The sequence below is a fragment of the Montipora capricornis genome, chromosome 4 (genome assembly GCF_036669925.1).
Source record: "Montipora capricornis isolate CH-2021 chromosome 4, ASM3666992v2, whole genome shotgun sequence".
Lineage (NCBI taxonomy): Eukaryota > Metazoa > Cnidaria > Anthozoa > Scleractinia > Acroporidae > Montipora > Montipora capricornis.
In genome coordinates this window covers 8,606,613-8,624,112 of record NC_090886.1, presented here as the reverse complement: position 1 = coordinate 8,624,112, position 17,500 = coordinate 8,606,613, and the positions used below count along the sequence as shown (strand labels likewise).

Here is a 17,500-nt window from a genome sequence, read left to right as displayed (position 1 = left end):
GACCCTCGAAATTTTTTTCAAGGATCTCGATCAGAAGTCTCGAGGTGAGGTGAGACTTCTCGAAAGCGAAACAATAGCATTAGACAAAAGCTTTTGACACGCGGCCGCCTTTAATATTTGCAGACATTCGGTATCAAATTACATGTCCTTTTCACGATCGCGGATCGAGATTCGAGAATCGAATTTCGCGGATCGAGCTTTGAGGGACTGTCAACTTACATTTGCACGGTACTGTACTCCAATTCAAGAGATTTTCTTCAGATACCTCAGATTTTCATAAATGTTTCCTTTCGATAGACTACTTCAACGATTTGGCAGCCATTTTAATTTCTATTCTTTAAAAATAAAATAATGAGATGCTCAGGGGCAAATTAATTTATATTTCCCCCTAGGTATCCCATAATAACTATTGGAACAATAGAATTCAAAATAGTCACCACATCGTTGAAGCTACGTCTATTAGATTTAGTAATGTATTGATATTATCCACATTTTCACATCAGCTACCACTTTTTTGTTATTTTAATTTATTAAATTGGTATCTTGTATTTACATGTACACAATCACTGACCAAATGAACTGGAAAATATTTAGAAAACAGGTTACGTTGCAGTTGAATTTATTTTTCTCACCTGTTGCAGTTTGGTTGGAGCGGAAAAAAGTCCCTAAGCCAAGAAAACAACAAAAGTGAATGTTTTTGTTCTTAGAGAAGAAGAATTCAATTATCAGGATAAAGAGGATTCTCTGACCTCTTGTCATAAGTCAAGAAGATGATGGAAATGTGTATGAAAGGGGACCACCATGCTTATTTGTACTGTATAACCCTAAAAAATACATCTATTTCAGTCCATTTCCGTAACAGCCATACAGATGTACATGCCCACTGCTGGACAAAATAACATTGAAATTTTGGGTTCAATTTTTTTATGACTTCAAGGTTGTGATGCTAGTCTTGTTGTCAGGCTTCATTTTATTGTTTATTAAAATAAATTTAATCTACTTGAGTGATCCCAAGACAACAGATCCTTTTTCCAGAGTTCTTTGCTCTATGTGACCATGAGGGTAAACAAAGTACTGTATAGTATTATTATTATTATTATTATTATTGTATTGTATCATTCTATTGTTACAAAAGCAGGTGCTAACTTCAATAACGGTAATTTAACGGGACAGGCAGTCAGCTCTAAGGATGCGAGAGCGTGTGACGTCACGTTATTTTGAGACAGTTGTAACAGCCGATTCAACTAATTGAGGAAAAATGTTCCATAAAAAAACTTCAAATCGCAATGTTTCTTTTCAAAAACTCATTTTATGGACAGCCAGATAAATAAAGTTCTGATTTACAATTTTGTCCCTGACTCAGGGAAAATCTGCACTTTTTGATTGGTTAATTTGATTTGATCAAATTCAATGATGCATGACTTCTGTCCACATAATCTGGCAATAACAAAAACCTGAGCAAAGCTTGAAAATTGAGCAGGATTTTGAGGTTGCAGAGCTGTGTAAATTTGATGATTTTTCGCACGATGCTAGTAAAATTATCGACTTTCTACGTGCCCAAAGTTGGGAGGCAAGCGACCTTTGGAAGTGGGAGAAATTCAGCTAAATTCTGGAGGCACTCGGCCGTGAGCGGTGTTTGAAGTTGCACGCCTTGTCTATTTATATTTTATGTGACGACCCGTGTGATCTGAAGAGGAAATCGAAGCGTCCCAAAAACCCATCAAATCACTCAGGACAACGCAGAAAATAGTAGGTGAGTGAACTTTATTTATCTGACTGTCCATAAAATGAGTTTTTGAAAAGAAACATTGTGATTTGAAGTTTTTTATGGAACATTTTCCTCGATTAGTTGAATAGGCCGTTACAACTGTCTCAAAATAATGTGACGTTACACGCTCTCGCATCCTTAGGGTTGTCTGCCCGTGGGACAAACATGACCAGGCAGCCAGCATTATTCGAGTTATTCTCAACCTGCGTGTCGCCAAGTAGGCACCAAGTCAGTGTACATTTTTCGTGACCAAGAAAGTACAAACTTGAAATGGCAGCAACTTAAAAGAATAAAAGCTCAAAAGCTTTGAACAGAGATCTCTGTTTGTACGGGTCTAAGGTTTAATATTCTAAGGGGTAGCAACTGGAATAAAACTTTTTTAGAGAGACAATAGCTTTTCTTGCGAGTAGCTTGGGGGGGTGGATCTGCTGGTGTGGCGATGTTACAGAAAAGTACACATAAGCTTAATTCCGTGAACTTTGGTGGAAAGCACACTTTTCTCGTTTGCTAGTCACTTTATATTCTCCTTCTCAAAAATTCTTCGCCTTAATCTCCCCAAATATGTAAGGAAAAGGAAGAAAACCTCGAAAAACTTAAGAATAAAAGAGCAATCGTGAGTAGACAATATCAAGTCAATTTTCTTGAAGTATGCTGTAAGTTCCACGTGAAAAACTTCTGCAACCAAAGTGAAAGTGTCTCAGAGCAATAGGCTCACCTGCATTGATCGTTGGTAAAAGACGTCTCTTAGCGGTGACTGAAACCTGCCTAATTCCCAGCCGGAGAGCAGAAGAGAGCATTGCGATTACTCCAAAAACTTTCGGGAACTTTCACATTAACTGGGTATTCCTGTTCACCTCCCGTCTTCAAACTTCTGCGGGGTTTTCGCCTATTCACGCATGCGCAATTGTCAACGTAACGTTTTGCCCGTGATGCCCTTGGCGCGGATAGGCTCAAAGTTCAGTCCCGTTCCCAGTTCACTAAGCTCTTGAATGACCTTTGAACAGTCCATGATTCTTGGAGTATTATAAATAATTGCCATTAAATCAATCAAAAGAGCTTGAGAAAGAACAATAGTGACAGCTACAAGAACGTTATCAACAAAATTAATATAAATTCACATCACTCACTCATAATTTTTTCGATCATAATTTTCAAGTTGTTCTTGGTGTTTTTATTTAGTAAATATCAATTTGTGTACGAAAGAAATGTTTATTTGAAGTCCAAGTTATCGACCAAAGAGTGAAGTGATCCTCCCTCTTATCTGGGCAATTTTAGGCAACAATTTATGGTACATCTCCAGGGCTGTCAACTCTACCAGACGGTATGACTATTCCAGGGGTGGGGATAGTGTTTAGGGCTAAGGTTAGCATTGTTGTAAAGGTTTGGGTTGTTTCAGCTATGGTACCCTTCACCCGGCCTACCCCCCACCAATGGAATAGTCATGCCACTCCCAGATAATCTGGGAGACTCCAGATTTTGGACCGAATCTCCCGACTTCAAGATTACGATCTAAAATTTCCCAATTGATTGCCGAAGTTTGTCATTTCTAGCGAGAATCCACTTTCACAACAATCAGTAAAATTTTCTGATACTTTGTGTTTTTTTGAGTTATTTTAACATCGCCGCGGTGATAACAAAATTTGAACGTTTATTTTCCTCATAAACTCAAGTAAACCGTTCTTGCAAGCATTGCTATTGACGGATTAGAATTTGAGCAAATGTTGCAATGCTAATGACATCTTTTTTGCACCTTTTTTTACTTTTGCCCAGGTTGTGTGACAGTGTAGTTTCCTTTTGCTTAAAAGGCGAAATACTGTACAACGTCATCAGAACTGATGTCACAAGTGTTATGAAGTCATCTATTATCCCATCCCTGTCAATTCTCAACAGTTGAATTTGTAAGTATGTAAGGGTAATTTCCTTTTTGAAGGGGGCGGGGGGGGGATAGTCCGGTAGTTTGTGTTAGTTTTGTAAGTACTGTAACTGTGAAGCGAATTGTTGACACTCTTATTTCTGGTAACATTATCAGTGGGGTCGTCAGTTTTACTATTGTAAATACTGTGTACTGTAAACAATATTGCAAATTAATAAAAAATAAAATAACTTTTAAAAATTTCTCAATAGTTGAAGAGTTTGGGGGGTGACAGCCCTGCATCTCTTATAGACACCTGAAAAATAGACCATATAATCCAGCCTCACTTTCTTTTATAGGCCAGGAAACTAAGCACACAACTGTAAAATATTTTACAGTTGTGTGCTTAGTTTCCTGGCCTATGAATGAAAGTGAGGCTGGTGTTGACCTTGTTTTGATAAAAAACTCACTGCTTTTCTTAGGCAAACTCTTACTAATTAGCATGACAACATCATCATTAATTATAACATAAGAAAAGGAGGGAGGTCTGTATCATAATAAGGTCAACACCAGCCTCACTTTCATTTAAAGGCCAGGTAACTAAGCACACAACTGTAAAGAGGTCTATTCACCCTCGTCACACGGCGGCCATATTGTCCCAGGAGACCAAAAAAGCTTCGTTTTACCACGCCAAGCCTCACCCCTATGGTTTCCACTGCGAGGCTTGCCGTGGTAAAACAAAGCTTTTTTGGTCTCCCGCGACAATATGGCCACCGTGTGACAAGGGCGAATTGTCAAGGTAAGTGGGAGAATCATTTCACTCTTTCAGGTCATGGGCTTGAGTTGCATTTAAGTCACCTGAATTTTCTACAAGAGACAATTGCTTAAATTGTCTACAGAAGTACAAGGATCACTTCACAGCTCTTTCATTAATTTGTGTTCTAACTATCCAGGAATCAATCTTCAATAAAATATTGATTGTTGGGCACTCACTACATAGTTTACACTGTTTTGATTTTCGGAGAAAAGGAATTGGCAACTCAATTCAATTAATTATTGTTCAGTCGAAACTGTTAAAACAGTAAATGTTTCAAATTGTTTAAAATTACTGTTTAAAATTTTAAAAACACAACTTGTGTGTTTCTCTCTCAAATCCCCAGAAACGGCATTTCTTAGCTTCCTGATTTCAAAAATTTTTCTCACACCTCCCTTGGGAAATGGGGACTTTGGCCCCTTCACAACCTCCACCCAGTGCTAACATTACTTAACCACATGCTTCAAATCTTATTAAAAGTATACTGCCATGAGATACACTGACTAATAAACCAAGGCATTTTTCTTGAGAACCCAAGGAGCTAATTAGTCCTGAGGAGGGACAATGAGCACCCCATCATTTAACCTGCATAGCAAGCGTTTCCCTGGGGCACAGAAAAGAACTATTGAGAAGCAGGCATTTTCGATGTTTTGACTGCACAAAAACCCAACAGAAATGCTTGCTACGCAGGCCACCCATCATTCTTATGCAAGTTTCACACCCCGTCAACACCCAAACCCTGCAAGGAGAATCTTTCAACTTTACACTTTATTTTCATTTTTTTATTTAAGTTAAAGACACGTCACCTTTTTACATTATAACAAGGTTTCAAGGAAACGTAACGAAACAATAATATTAAAGTGGTACTATGATCAAAAAGTCACGTCATTTTTGTCGTCAGATTTTGAAAGTGTGTTTGCTTAAAACCTGCCTTGCAAAATTTTGAGCTTTCATTTTTATCCAAAGGCTGTTTACTTTGAGTGGAAGTTTTGGATTTCACAGTCCACCATTACTCATATTCAAAACTGACCAACTGAACCTCAGCGGGTTGGATCTAGGGAAAAGTGATGTCATTCACTCATTAGCTTAAAATTTCAGCGTGTAAATGCAGTTTATTATGTCTGCAAAACATGAGTTTAAAATTTGAAAGCCCGAAACTCCTGAGCTGAATATTAATTCAGTCATGGTACAAACACATTGCATTCTTAAACTACACATCAAAAGTCTTTAACATCATTTTCTCCTTGACCCAGCTCTCCCAAGATTTAAAAGTAAGTAATGGCAGACAATTAAAAAGGCAAATTTCAGTTAAAATAAAAAGGTCTCTTTTTTTAATTAAGGCTTAAAGAACTAGGGTCACTTAGTATTTAGTTAACATAGTTTTGAAATCCAAAGAAAAAAGAGATTTGATTTTTTTGATCATAGTACCATTTTAAAAATGATTAAAAAATAAATTGGGTACTTGTTAGAAACACAAGAATATAACCCTCAAATTACAGTAACTTCTTTATTAATTAATAAGCTTAACTAGTGCTATTTTATTGAGCTTTATATGTACCTCTTACATTATTGTTCTTAATTTTAATTAATTGCTAGGAATAGAGGGTAATTGAGTTCAATTTGGTTGCTTATGGTTTTGTATAAAAGAAACGTACATTATTTTTAACATGGTAAAAATTGTAACCATAAGCATGTGTTCCAGACACACACACACACATATACAAGGTTAACAGTAGATGTGCCCATGTTGAATCAAGTGTCTATAGATTTGTTTTGAACTGGTCTTTCATTTAGAATTGCCTTCAGTCTTAATAAGAAGACACTGTTAGCTTTGTTGTAAAAGCAATCTTTAAAAAAATATCGCATTCTATTTTTTCGGGTCGTCATTCCTTATAGCTCTGTGAATGAAAACAAACATACAAAGGAGGCTGCCCTCAGGGTAAGCATGTACCCTAAAAGGTACCACTAAAGCTCCTGCTGTGGACCTTTTGAGGCTGAGCACCCTAGGACGTAGCTTTTTTAACCCCTAAAAGGTACAACGAGTGCCCCCGTTTTTTATATATAGGAGTGCCCCCCCTCCCCCGGGTTTTAACGTCACTTGTGTCTTGGAATACAGACTATTAACGTCACAGTGTCCCCCAATGCAAGTCCTCAAGCAAGCATAAACACCTGCCGTTACCTTATTGTTGCAAATAAGTAGCAAATGCTTTGATGTAATGAGTCACACAACATGTCACACAACAATCCACAAGTAAATTCCCATCAATTGTTGACTCACAGAGCCTTTGATCTCAAAAGGAGGATTCCAAACCATTGTATTCAAGAAGCCCTGCCAGGGAGGGGGGGTCATTTGTCGTGCTGTTGCTACTTTTAGGCCAAGTCGCTTGATGGAATTTACCCTGGAAGAGCCTCATTCAACCACACTGCTGTCACTGCTAGCATGAATATTTGCCCAGAAGGCTGGCAAACTAACACTCAATGCTAGAGTTGTGACATCAAAATAGTGTCTTCCTAAGTTATAGGTCACAGCACTTAAGAATGGCTCTCCGAAGATATAGACTGGTATGTACAAAAAAACAAATGCCAGCACACAGCTGGTGCAAAAGTTATGTGATATGCATAACCATTTAAGGGAGGAATTCGTTATGCTCTTATGATTCCCACACTCGGGAAAACGCAGACTTTTTCTGCGTTGCATACCAACAAACAAAACAAATGATAACATTGCAAAGGTTGTAAACAGATATTTTATCTCTTTCCGACCACAAAGAATTATGAAAGGATGCGAAGGGCAGTTTCCATGTTTCAACAGAGGAACGATTTCTCTGAAACTGCTTACAAACATTGCGCCCAAGCCAACACTTATCCAGCACCAGCTTGCACAAAAAGCCATCTTCCGAATCCTTTCCTGTCCTAATTCTTGTATCTTTGGATTTGTCCCAAAAATAACAACTGCACTGACCGAGCAGAATATCGAAATCAAGTCTTCCACCACAATGAATAATCTGCAAAAGACAGGATTCTTAATGGTCCATAAGAAATTCCCTGGATTTAATGTGTATCCAAAGTAAGGCCAAGGAATCACTAGCAAAAGATGAATAGCAATGTTAAATATATTTGAAGTCAACTGAAGTTTAACCAGATTTCTCAAAGCATAGAGGTTGAACCACTTTTCCTTGCTTTGAAACGCAAACTTCACGTTCATCCAGAAACCAAGAAGAAACATTGAGATAAGTAACAGCTCCATGCATGCACCGGAGATCCTCGATATTTGCCACCTGTCGAGGATCTTCTGAAATGTAAACCGCTGTACCAGTATGATGATGTTCCTGATATGATTTTCGCTGAAGAATTAACATTCAGAAACCATTTGAAAGGGTCCTTTCATATCATTTGATAGCCTATCAAGTCTGTAGTCATCTTTGCTCGGTTACTACCGATCCACCTTCATGTAAGCTGAGCCCAAAGTCGCGCACAGCTTTTTTGGCGGGAAGTCTGTTTACAAAGCAGGTAGGGTAACCCTACTGCTAGGATTACCTTAGCTGAAGGGTCAAAGATAGCCCGGGTTTACAAGCCATTTTTCAGAGGTAGGGTTAAGCCTAGTTTTCATGTGTCGGGAAAATCCCAGACGATCGGGGATTTTGCAATTTCCTGACCGTCCCAGATTTTGCCGGTTGGGAAACTGCGAAATCCCCGATCGTCTGGGATTTTCCCGACATATGAAAACTAGGCGTTAACCCGGGACAACTTTGCGTGCTTGGTAACCGCCAGCATCGCAAACACAATGAAAACCGCTAAAAAGTTGTCCCAGGTAGGCGAGTTGTCCCTAGCAGAGCGTTTACAAGGCAGCTAGGGTAACTCTAGCACTCACATAGGGTTGCCGTAGCGCCAGGGTAACCCTAGCTGCCTTGTAAACACGTCGATGAAAAAAAGAAGAAATGTATGAGTGCTAGGGGAAACCACTCACTAGAGTTACCCTACCTGCTTGAAAACAGGGCCTTAGGAAAACCAGCGAAAATTCTCATATTTTCAAGCATCTTAGTTTTTCTAAAAATTGTCGGGATAATTGTGATGCTACTTGCTTCAAAATTATTGATAATACTACTTCTTTCTATCAACTAAAAATGAAGGAGAGCTTCCAGATTGAGCGGTTGAAAGGCCGAACTTAAAAATTTATCATGTCGGTTTAGCATAACACTTATAAACTTTTAACCGTTATTTCACTTGTAGTTTCTGTAATACTGTTGGATAGTTTGAATTTTACCTACTTGTAACGAATATTTAATCTACGGAGAATCATTGTATTGATAGCTGTGATCCTCGCAGTTACGAACGCAATTTTTGCAATTGCGTAAGGAAGCCTGAAAAATTCAGGACCTCATTTCATCGTTGATTTTTTCCTCACGGGAACATTAATTTTAGAACCCACAAATGACCAGCTCCCAACGTCAGTGGCTTCATAGCTTAATTGGTTGGAGCGTGGCACAGGTATCGCGAGGTCACGGGTTCAAGTCCTGAAATTTTCAGGCTTCTTTACGCAATTGCAAAAATCATTGCGTTCATAACTGCGAGGATCATGTTTTCACTTGATTTCATATCCACAGCTCATATATGATCCATTTCATATATCATTTCATCGTTGATTCATTCCTCACGGGAACATGAGAACCCACAAATGACCAGCTCCCCAACGTCAGTGGCTTCATAGCTCAGTTGGTTAGAGCGACATGAGCGAGTGATCTTGAACTTGGACCTAAAAAATTTAAAGGATTCGAGAAATAAAGAATGTAGTCTATATGTATCAAATTATTGGCAAATATCGTTCATAGAAAACATATCCACAGTTCATATATGATCCATTTCATATATCATTTCATCGTTGATTCATTCCTCACGGGAACATTAGAACCCACAAATCACGGACCAGCTCCCAACGTCAGTGGCTTCATAACTCAGTTGGTTAGAGCGACATGAGCGAGTGATCTTGAACTTGGACCTAAAAAGTTTAAAGGACTCGACAAATAAAGAATGTAGTCTATATGAATAAAATTATTGGCAAATATCGTTCATAGAAAACAGCCAAGTTTCGAAACCTAAACATAGTCGAAACATTTCGATTTCCGCTCTTTGACAAACGTGTAACTAAGGCATAAATTATTTTCGATCTCTCAGTTAAAGGGACGTATAACAGCATCGAAGCATTTTGGGTAGATTATAAGGATCCTGTAAGAAAGAACGTAAACAAAAGTCAATGATTTTGTGCGTGCTTTTACAAGACATTTAGCAGACAAACTCAGTAAAACAACCCAGAAATGTGTGCATAGTGTAAAACTGTTGAAACTAAAGCTGTTTCCCCATAAAATTGTATTTTAAAGATAAGCGTCCAAGCGTCGATGTCAATGCGCCACTTAGAGGCCGCGTAGCGTGTACCTGGTGATCAGCCTGGCGGTTCCAATCGTTAAGCTTTAGGTATTGGGTAACGATTGTTCCTTTTGGAGATCTGAGATCTCAATAGTTATTTCAAGTTTGGCATACTTCTTTCCAGCAGCCTCTGTAACAAGCCTTGTTGCTATTTCTTTGGAGCGGATGCACGCAACTTTTCGTCCATTCAAGCAACGCCTCATAAAAAGAGAGTGTTTGGAGCAGCTGTTACTGCGGGTGTTTGGTTTACAGCTGCCCTGTATACAGCCATCGCTTTTTCAGCACTTCGCTTAGATATCACTTTTTTTTTTCCCTGCAAGATGCATACGCCTTGTCCCTAATTGGTTATCTTTCTATTATCCTTCTTTCTTACTCGTCCATCGTTATTGAACTTTACTGTGGAACTCATCCTCAACATCAATGTGCAATCAGTAGAGAAAGAAAACTGACCAAGACACTGTTCATTGTAACAATTGTATCGGTAATACTACTACTGTCCATTGGAATTCCGACTCCATATTGTTCTTACGTTTCTTCAGGCGAATGGTTACAAACCATTTCTAATCAAACAAGGTTCCATTTAAGGACGTTCGCGCCCATTGCTACTGCGCATTTTTTCACGCATGTCACGCATACGTCATGCATCGCGGACCACGAAGGTAAACACGATGCTAATTCCACAAGAATGGAACGTGAAAGCATGTGGCATTATGGGATAGCTGTGGACGCAGGTCTTCTCGGAAATGTCACGCAATGGCGTGACAGTGCGAAAAGACAATGGCTTTGAGAACTTCGCAGCGATTTCACTCTCTTGAATGCTCGGTGACCCCCATTTTTCTTTCCGTAGATCACTTCCTTTTCTGATTTTGTCTATTTTAACAATATTATATTATGCTCTCGTGCGACCGAAGTTTTCTTTCTTAGACTAATATGTAGTCGTTTTTCAAGGTCTATATTACCTCAGAAAAAGACATCAGCTGCAAAAGTTTGTTTAGTTATATTAGTTATGTTGAATTGAGTACGTTTACCTGATCTAAATTTCACTGATGTAGCTTTTTTATTGCTGACAGTTGTAAGCTAAGATCGTCTTAAAATAACGCAAGCTTCTAAAAGTGCACCTCATGATCTCGAAAACGAGCACGGTGACCCCCCATTTTTTTTGCCTTTTTGGCAAAAGTAGATCATAGCCTTTCTGCGTGGCAAGTTTTAAAAAAATCTGTACGTGGGAACGTTTTGGGCGCGAACGTCCTTAACATATTCCCTATATTGCTTATTTTACGCAAACTCTCTCATAAATCCATTGTTATATGCATTTAAAATGCCACAGTTCAAAAGAGCTCTGTTTTCATTATTTCGTTGTAGATCTCGCTCGCCGGAGCCAGTTCAGGTTTTTCCTCTTAATGACATGAAAGTTCAGTGTTAGATTTCACTCAGTCAACTGATGAATATGTGTTTGCCAAGTATTTTACAACTGAGGGTTTTAGATTTTTGTCCGACCTCTCTCTTTTTATTAAAACTGCAAACACTTTATTTAAGTTAGGGTAAAGGAATATCTGTGGAAATGCATGCATGCTAAGATTGGTCCATTCAAATATATTAAAGTTTGAGTAAGGAATTGTTTGCTCTGATGTCTTTTGGTTCGATAGTTACGTTTGCGATAAAACACGAACTTTGTAAGCCTAGACTGAATTTAGAGATAAATAAAGTTAATGTATATATGTATGTATGTTGTTGAAAACTGGAAACTAGTGTTACACGAGCTTTAGTTTTGATTGACATGTGACAGGAATTAGATCTTATCGAGTTTTTTGGCGGTAATATATTTTGTGTGTTGGCGGAATTATATCTCGGAAATCTTAGGAAATCGTCTCTACCAGGAATTGTATTCTAAAAGGAAGTCATCTATCATTAAAGAGTTTGGATCATTAAAACATTTGGTGCCGAGACCCGGGAGTGAAGGATTGAAAGAGTGAAAAAATGAATTAACCTCGTGTAAACATGTCGTCGGAACCCAAGAAACGACTGAAGAAGAAATCCATGGTCCGCGAAAGTCATCGCGCATTTGTTAGGAAAACAATCCTCGCGGCACAGGAACAAATTGATAAACGGGGAGATCCTACCGTTTTGAAGAAGCTCAAATCCTTGCGATGTACCCTGCTGGATAAATTGTCGGAGCTCAAAATATTGGACAGTGAAATTATCGATTTGGTAGACGAAACGAAAATAGAAGAAGACGTGAACAATAGCTGTGACTTCGCCAGCGCTATTCAAGCCTGTATAGTCGACCTAGAAACGGCAATAGAAGCTGAGGAAAATACTGGAAAGGGTCAGGATATACAAGGAACGACATTGGACTCGCAAAACTCTAACTCGAGTATTCAGGCGGGAACACAATCAAAAGCGTCAATAATTCCGACCCACGCAAAGTTGCCCAAACTGGAATTGAGGAAATTTTCAGGCGACCCAATCAACTGGCATCCCTTCTGGGAATCGTTTGAATCGGCCATTCACAAAAACACCACCTTAAGCGACGTGGAAAGATTCCAGTATCTCAAGTCGCTCCTTGAAGGTTCTGCAGCCCAGACAATTTCTGGTTTAGCATTGACAAGCTCGAATTACGACCACGCGGTCCAACTTCTAGACAAGCGCTTCGGAAATAAACAAGTCATTATTTCGAAACACATCGAATTGCTCATGCAGCTTCCAGAAGTAAGCGACGGGAGCGACTTAAAGCAATTGCGTCAGCTTTTGGATCGAACGGAGGCGGCAGTTAGAAGTCTAAAAGGAATCGGTATTTCGACTGAGACATACGGAACATTTTTGACACCTGTAATTATGGGAAAGATCCCACAAGAGTTACGCCTCATCCTGAGTCGCGGCACATCAGAAGATTGGGACCTTGATACAATCATCAAGTCTTTCACAGAAGAATTGCAAATTCGAGAAAGATGTGCTTTGGGAACGGTAACTGAGCAAACAAAGTTAAAAGAAAAACGAGATTTTGGTTTTGGAATTCGCACAGGTCAAAACAAAAGACCCCCCACATCGTCAACCCTGGTTGCAAACAACGAGAGACTGCCGCTATCTAAGGATAAATGGTGCACTTTCTGCAATGGACCTCATCCAACTGTCAAATGTTCTGTTGTTACCGATCCAGAATCTAGAAAGAAAATTCTACGTCAAAAGGGAAAATGTTTTGGTTGTCTGAGGAGCGGTCATGTGAGTCGAGATTGTCAAGCAAGGTGTTATCGTTGTAATGGGAAACATCACGTGGCTTTGTGCAGCGTTCAACACTATCCAGATTATCCAATCACGACCAGAAGGGCTAGAGACAGCAATCAAGAACAAACTGTGAGTACAAACTTGTATTTTACTCAAGACGTTAATAACAAGTGCATCTTGTTACAAACGGCCAGAGCTAACGTCAGAAGTCCTCATGGAGGAAATTCTTGCAATGTGAGAATCCTTTTTTGATTCATGTTCCGAAAAGTCCTATATAAGCTCACGGTTAAGGAGCAAATTGAGCTTACGACCAATTGGAAGCGATACAGTTCTAATACAAACTTTTGGAAACAATGAACCCTCATTGAAACAATGTAGCATCGTTCAGTTTGCATTAGAATGTCAAGACAATTTGACAGTGTTCATTGATGCTTATGAAGTTGAGTTGATCTGTGGTCCCATCACAAACCAGACCATTGAAATTGCACAACAGTGTTACCCACATCTGCAAGGCTTACCTCTGGCTGATCACTCACGAGGTGATGAGGATCTAGAAATTGATGTCATGATTGGAGCAGATCATTACTGGTCTGTGGTTCAGAATCACGTGGTAAGGGGGGAGCTACATGGACCAGTGGCAATTCGTACAAGATTAGGATATGTATTGAGTGGTCCTGTGAATGCGGCAAGTGCGAATACACAGTTATCAACTGTTAACGTGTCCCATGTTATGAAAACTGAATGTCAAGTCATTGAAGAGAACTTAGTTTCAGATGATTTCTTACTGAAAGAGGAGCTAAGTAAGTTTTGGGACTATGACACTCTTGGAGTAAAGGATAGAGAGGGAGATTTTCTTGAAGACTATCTTACCAAAGTGAAGTTCAATGGAATCCGTTATGAAGTGTCTCTTCCCTTCAAGACTGAACACCCAATTATTCCAGACAATTACTTGTTGGCACAGAATCGCCTTGTTTCTTCATTGCAAAGATTAAGGTCCAAGCCAGAATTGCTCCAACAATATGACAGTGTCATCAAGGAACAATTAAATGCTGGTGTTGTTGAATTGATTGATAAGAGTCATGATTTAGATACCCTTCCTGGAACTGTACATTACATTCCTCATAAAGAAGTATTGAAAGAAGACAGAATCACTACTAAACTACGTGTGGTTTATGACGCCAGTGCTAAATCCCGCAATGAACCAAGTTTGAATGACTGTCTCCTACCAGGGCCAGCCTTAACTCCATTGATCTTTGATGTCTTGCTGAGATTTCGCCTCCATAAAGTGGTTTTGATTGGTGATTTAGAAAAAGCATTCTTGAACATTGAAGTCAATCCAGCAGAGAGAAACTTGTTAAGGTTCCTATGGGTAGATGACATCAACTCCCCGAACCCAGAAGTGATCACACTGAGATTCACTCGTCTTGTTTTTGGTCTAGTTTGCTCTCCATTTATTTTGAATGTAACATTGAGGAACCACTTAACAAGGTATGAGAACATTGATCCTGAATTTGTGGCTGCTGTTGTGAGAGCTTTGTATGTTGATGACTTTGCATCTGGAGAGAACTCGGTAACGAAGTGTTTTGAACTTTACCACAAGTTGAAGTTGCGGTTCAGAGAAGGAGGTTTTAATATGAGAAAGTGGGCATCGAACAGTGAAGAGTTAACTGAAATGATCAAAAGAGCAGAAGGATCTTTGTCTTGGGAACCGGAGCTGTCTTGTAAGGCTACTCCTACATTGACCGAGCCGAACATTGAGGAAGAAGATTGGACAGTGTCAAATTCAAACAACAATGTGAGCGAAGAAACCGTTGTCAAAGTAATGGGAGTTCAATGGGATCGGATGGAAGATAATTTCGAGTTTGATCTTGCTACCTTTTCTAGACAAGCCTTAGAGGGAACTTTCACTAAACGGACATTATTGAGCAGTACTGCTCGATTCTATGATCCATTAGGCTTGCTGTCACCAGTTACCTTACCCTTAAAGTGCATGTTCCAAGAAATTTGTCATTTAAAACTTGGTTGCGATGAAGCTTTGCCGGAAGGTCTCGCGTCGCGCTGGAAGGAGTTACTACAAGACATGTGGGAAGTCTCAAGCATTGTAGTACCTCGTTGCATCCTGGGTGATGTTCAAGTCGAAGACGTCACGTCTATTCAACTACATGGGTTCGCAGATGCTAGCAAGTCTGCGTATGGAGCAAATGTCTACATCAGGTTGACAACCTCTGGAACCAGTTCTGTTTGCCTTCTAGCGTCCAAAACAAGAGTTGCTCCCTTGATCGGTGAATCAATCCCTCGACTGGAGTTAATGGCCGCCTTGACACTTGCGAATTTGATGACAGCCGTGCACGAGGCATTGACCTGCACTATGAAGATAGACGCTGTTTTCAATTGGACTGACTCTCAGATCGTGTGGTGGTGGATCAATAGAGAGTTTAAACAATTCAAGCTGTTTGTTCAGAATCGAGTTCAGAAGATTCGAAGTCTGTGGAGTAAGGATCACTGGAGATATTGCCCGTCTGAGTCTAATCCTGCTGACATAGCGTCGCGAGGGTCAAAGAGTTCTGTTCTCGCTCACAGTGATCTATGGTGGAAGGGAGCTCCATTTCTGAAAGAAGGAGAAGTTCAGTGGCCAAACCTACCTGATAATCCAGTCGGTGAGAGTACATTCCCAGAAGAAGTAACAAAGGAATTGAGAAGGAAACCTGAAATTTCAAATGTTATGACAGTATCCGTGCAGTGCTTTCAGAACATTTCAGAAGTCATCTGTCCAGAAAGATTTAGTAGTCTCAGTAAACTTGTCAGAGTAACCGCTCTTGTGCTGAAATTCATCCAGAAGCTCAAGAGGAAGATAGAAACAACTGACATCAGTATGGAGGATCAGAATATTGCTGCGAATCTTTGGTACAAAGACGTTCAAGCCAAACTTGAAGAAAAGGAGAAATCAAGTTCGACTTGGGAACAGTTAGGAGTCTTTAAGGATGCCAACGGACTTTTGCGATGCAAGGGACGAATCCAGAAGTCTTCACTTCCATACTCAACAAAACATCCCATTCTGTTACCTAGAAAGCAGCATTTCACTAAGCTCGTGATTATGCAGTCCCACGAAAACGTGAATCACAATGGAGTTGGAGAAACTCTTACTGAAATCCGATCACAATTCTGGATAATCAAAGGAAGGCAAGCTGTTAAGGATGTACTTTCCAAGTGTGTTACGTGCAAGAAATTACAAGGAAGAGCCTACAGCTCTCCACCTACTCCACCACTACCTGCATTCCGAGTTTCAGAGGAAATGGCTTTCTCTAAAGTAGGTGTGGACTTTGCCGGACCCTTGTACGTGAAGAATATATACTTATCCAAGGGAGAAATGCACAAGTGTTACATTGCTCTGTTTACATGTGCTAGTACAAGAGCTTTGCACCTTGAACTTACGCCAGACCTCTCCGCCAATTCGTTCTTAAGAGTGCTGAAGCGATTCTTCGGTAGAAGAGGACTACCGACCCTGTTCATTTCAGACAACGGGAAAACTTTCCGAGATGCAAAGGTTAAGAAGTTTGCTCTTGATCGGAACATTGACTGGAAATTCAATGTACCCACAGCCAGCTGGTGGGGCGGATTCTTCGAAATCTGTGTGAAACTTGTGAAAAGGTGTCTCAAGAAAGTGCTCGGAAATGCGAAGTTGAGTTATGAAGAGTTAGAGTCAGTGCTGATCGAAACTGAAGGCGTTTTGAATTCTAGGCCATTGACCTATGTCTACGATGAGCTAACAGAAACTCCACTTACGCCTTCTCATCTTGTAATTGGTCGTCGACTTCTAGATCAATCTCCTGCCATCACAGTACCTGTAAACACTTTGCCTAGACGAGAGAGATATTTAGACGGTCTTCTCACCCATTTCAGAAATCGATGGAAGTATGAATATCTTACAGGTATCCGCGAGTACCAGAAACTCAAGGGAGGTGAACCAAGAAGAACAATTCAAGTAGGCGACGTTGTGCACATCTATGCTGACAAGACACCCAGACAACTGTGGAGAATGGGGAAAGTAGAGAAACTGTTGCAGGGACAAGACAACGTTGTGCGCGCAGCAGAAGTGGTAACAGTAGATAATTCTCTCCGCAAGACTCGCTTAAAACGTCCAATTCAAAAGCTCTATCCTCTTGAAATCAACGTGTGTGACGAACACGTAACTAATGCGAGAACAGGACAGTTTGACAGTGGAATGAACATTCAGATAGTTAGAGATGAAGACATCCCTACAGTGATCACTGCTTCATGAACTGTCTGACCGTATCTTGAGCGTTTGACACTGAGGCTAAAGAGCTAAATTAGGTTTTGCGTTAAATCAGTCTTATTTGTTTAAACTTTCTTGATTGACATCGACGTCAATCAGGGGGGAGTGTGTTGAAAACTGGAAACTAGT

General features: G+C 39.9%; 3 protein-coding genes across 3 annotated transcripts in view; 1 reads left to right on the top strand and 2 right to left on the bottom strand.

Moving 5' to 3' along the window:
* LOC138045464 (trifunctional enzyme subunit alpha, mitochondrial-like) overlaps positions 1-2,647 on the bottom strand; it is a 44,313-nt gene extending 41,666 nt beyond the window's left edge. The window contains exons 1-2 of the mRNA XM_068891978.1: positions 2,484-2,647; positions 633-665 (exon numbers count right to left, since the gene is read on the bottom strand). Of these exons, the coding sequence (XP_068748079.1) occupies positions 633-665; positions 2,484-2,565 (115 nt within the window). The 5' untranslated portion in view covers positions 2,566-2,647. The remainder of the gene's footprint in view (positions 1-632; positions 666-2,483) is intronic.
* A 2,413-nt stretch (positions 2,648-5,060) lies between these two features.
* LOC138044442 (uncharacterized) lies at positions 5,061-7,855 on the bottom strand. The gene has a single exon (XM_068890957.1). The coding sequence runs from the start codon at positions 7,679-7,681 to the stop codon at positions 6,845-6,847; it is 837 nt and encodes a 278-aa protein (XP_068747058.1). The 5' UTR covers positions 7,682-7,855; the 3' UTR covers positions 5,061-6,844.
* Positions 7,856-11,853: 3,998 nt separating this feature from the next.
* Positions 11,854-17,356, top strand: LOC138046057 (uncharacterized). The gene is made up of 2 exons (XM_068892739.1): positions 11,854-13,206; positions 13,346-17,356. Exons 1-2 carry the CDS (start codon positions 11,854-11,856, stop codon positions 17,354-17,356), a joined length of 5,364 nt encoding a protein of 1,787 aa, XP_068748840.1.
* Positions 17,357-17,500: the final 144 nt, after the last annotated feature.

Coding starts and splice junctions, on each gene's coding strand:
- LOC138044442 (XM_068890957.1), bottom strand. CDS start 7,681: ATGGAGCTGTTACTTATCTCAATGTTTCTTCTTGGTTTCTGGATGAAC.
- LOC138046057 (XM_068892739.1), top strand. CDS start 11,854: ATGTCGTCGGAACCCAAGAAACGACTGAAGAAGAAATCCATGGTCCGC. Junction 13,207..13,345: donor ACAGCAATCAAGAACAAACT/GTGAGTACAAAC, acceptor TGTTCCGAAAAG/TCCTATATAAGCTCACGGTT.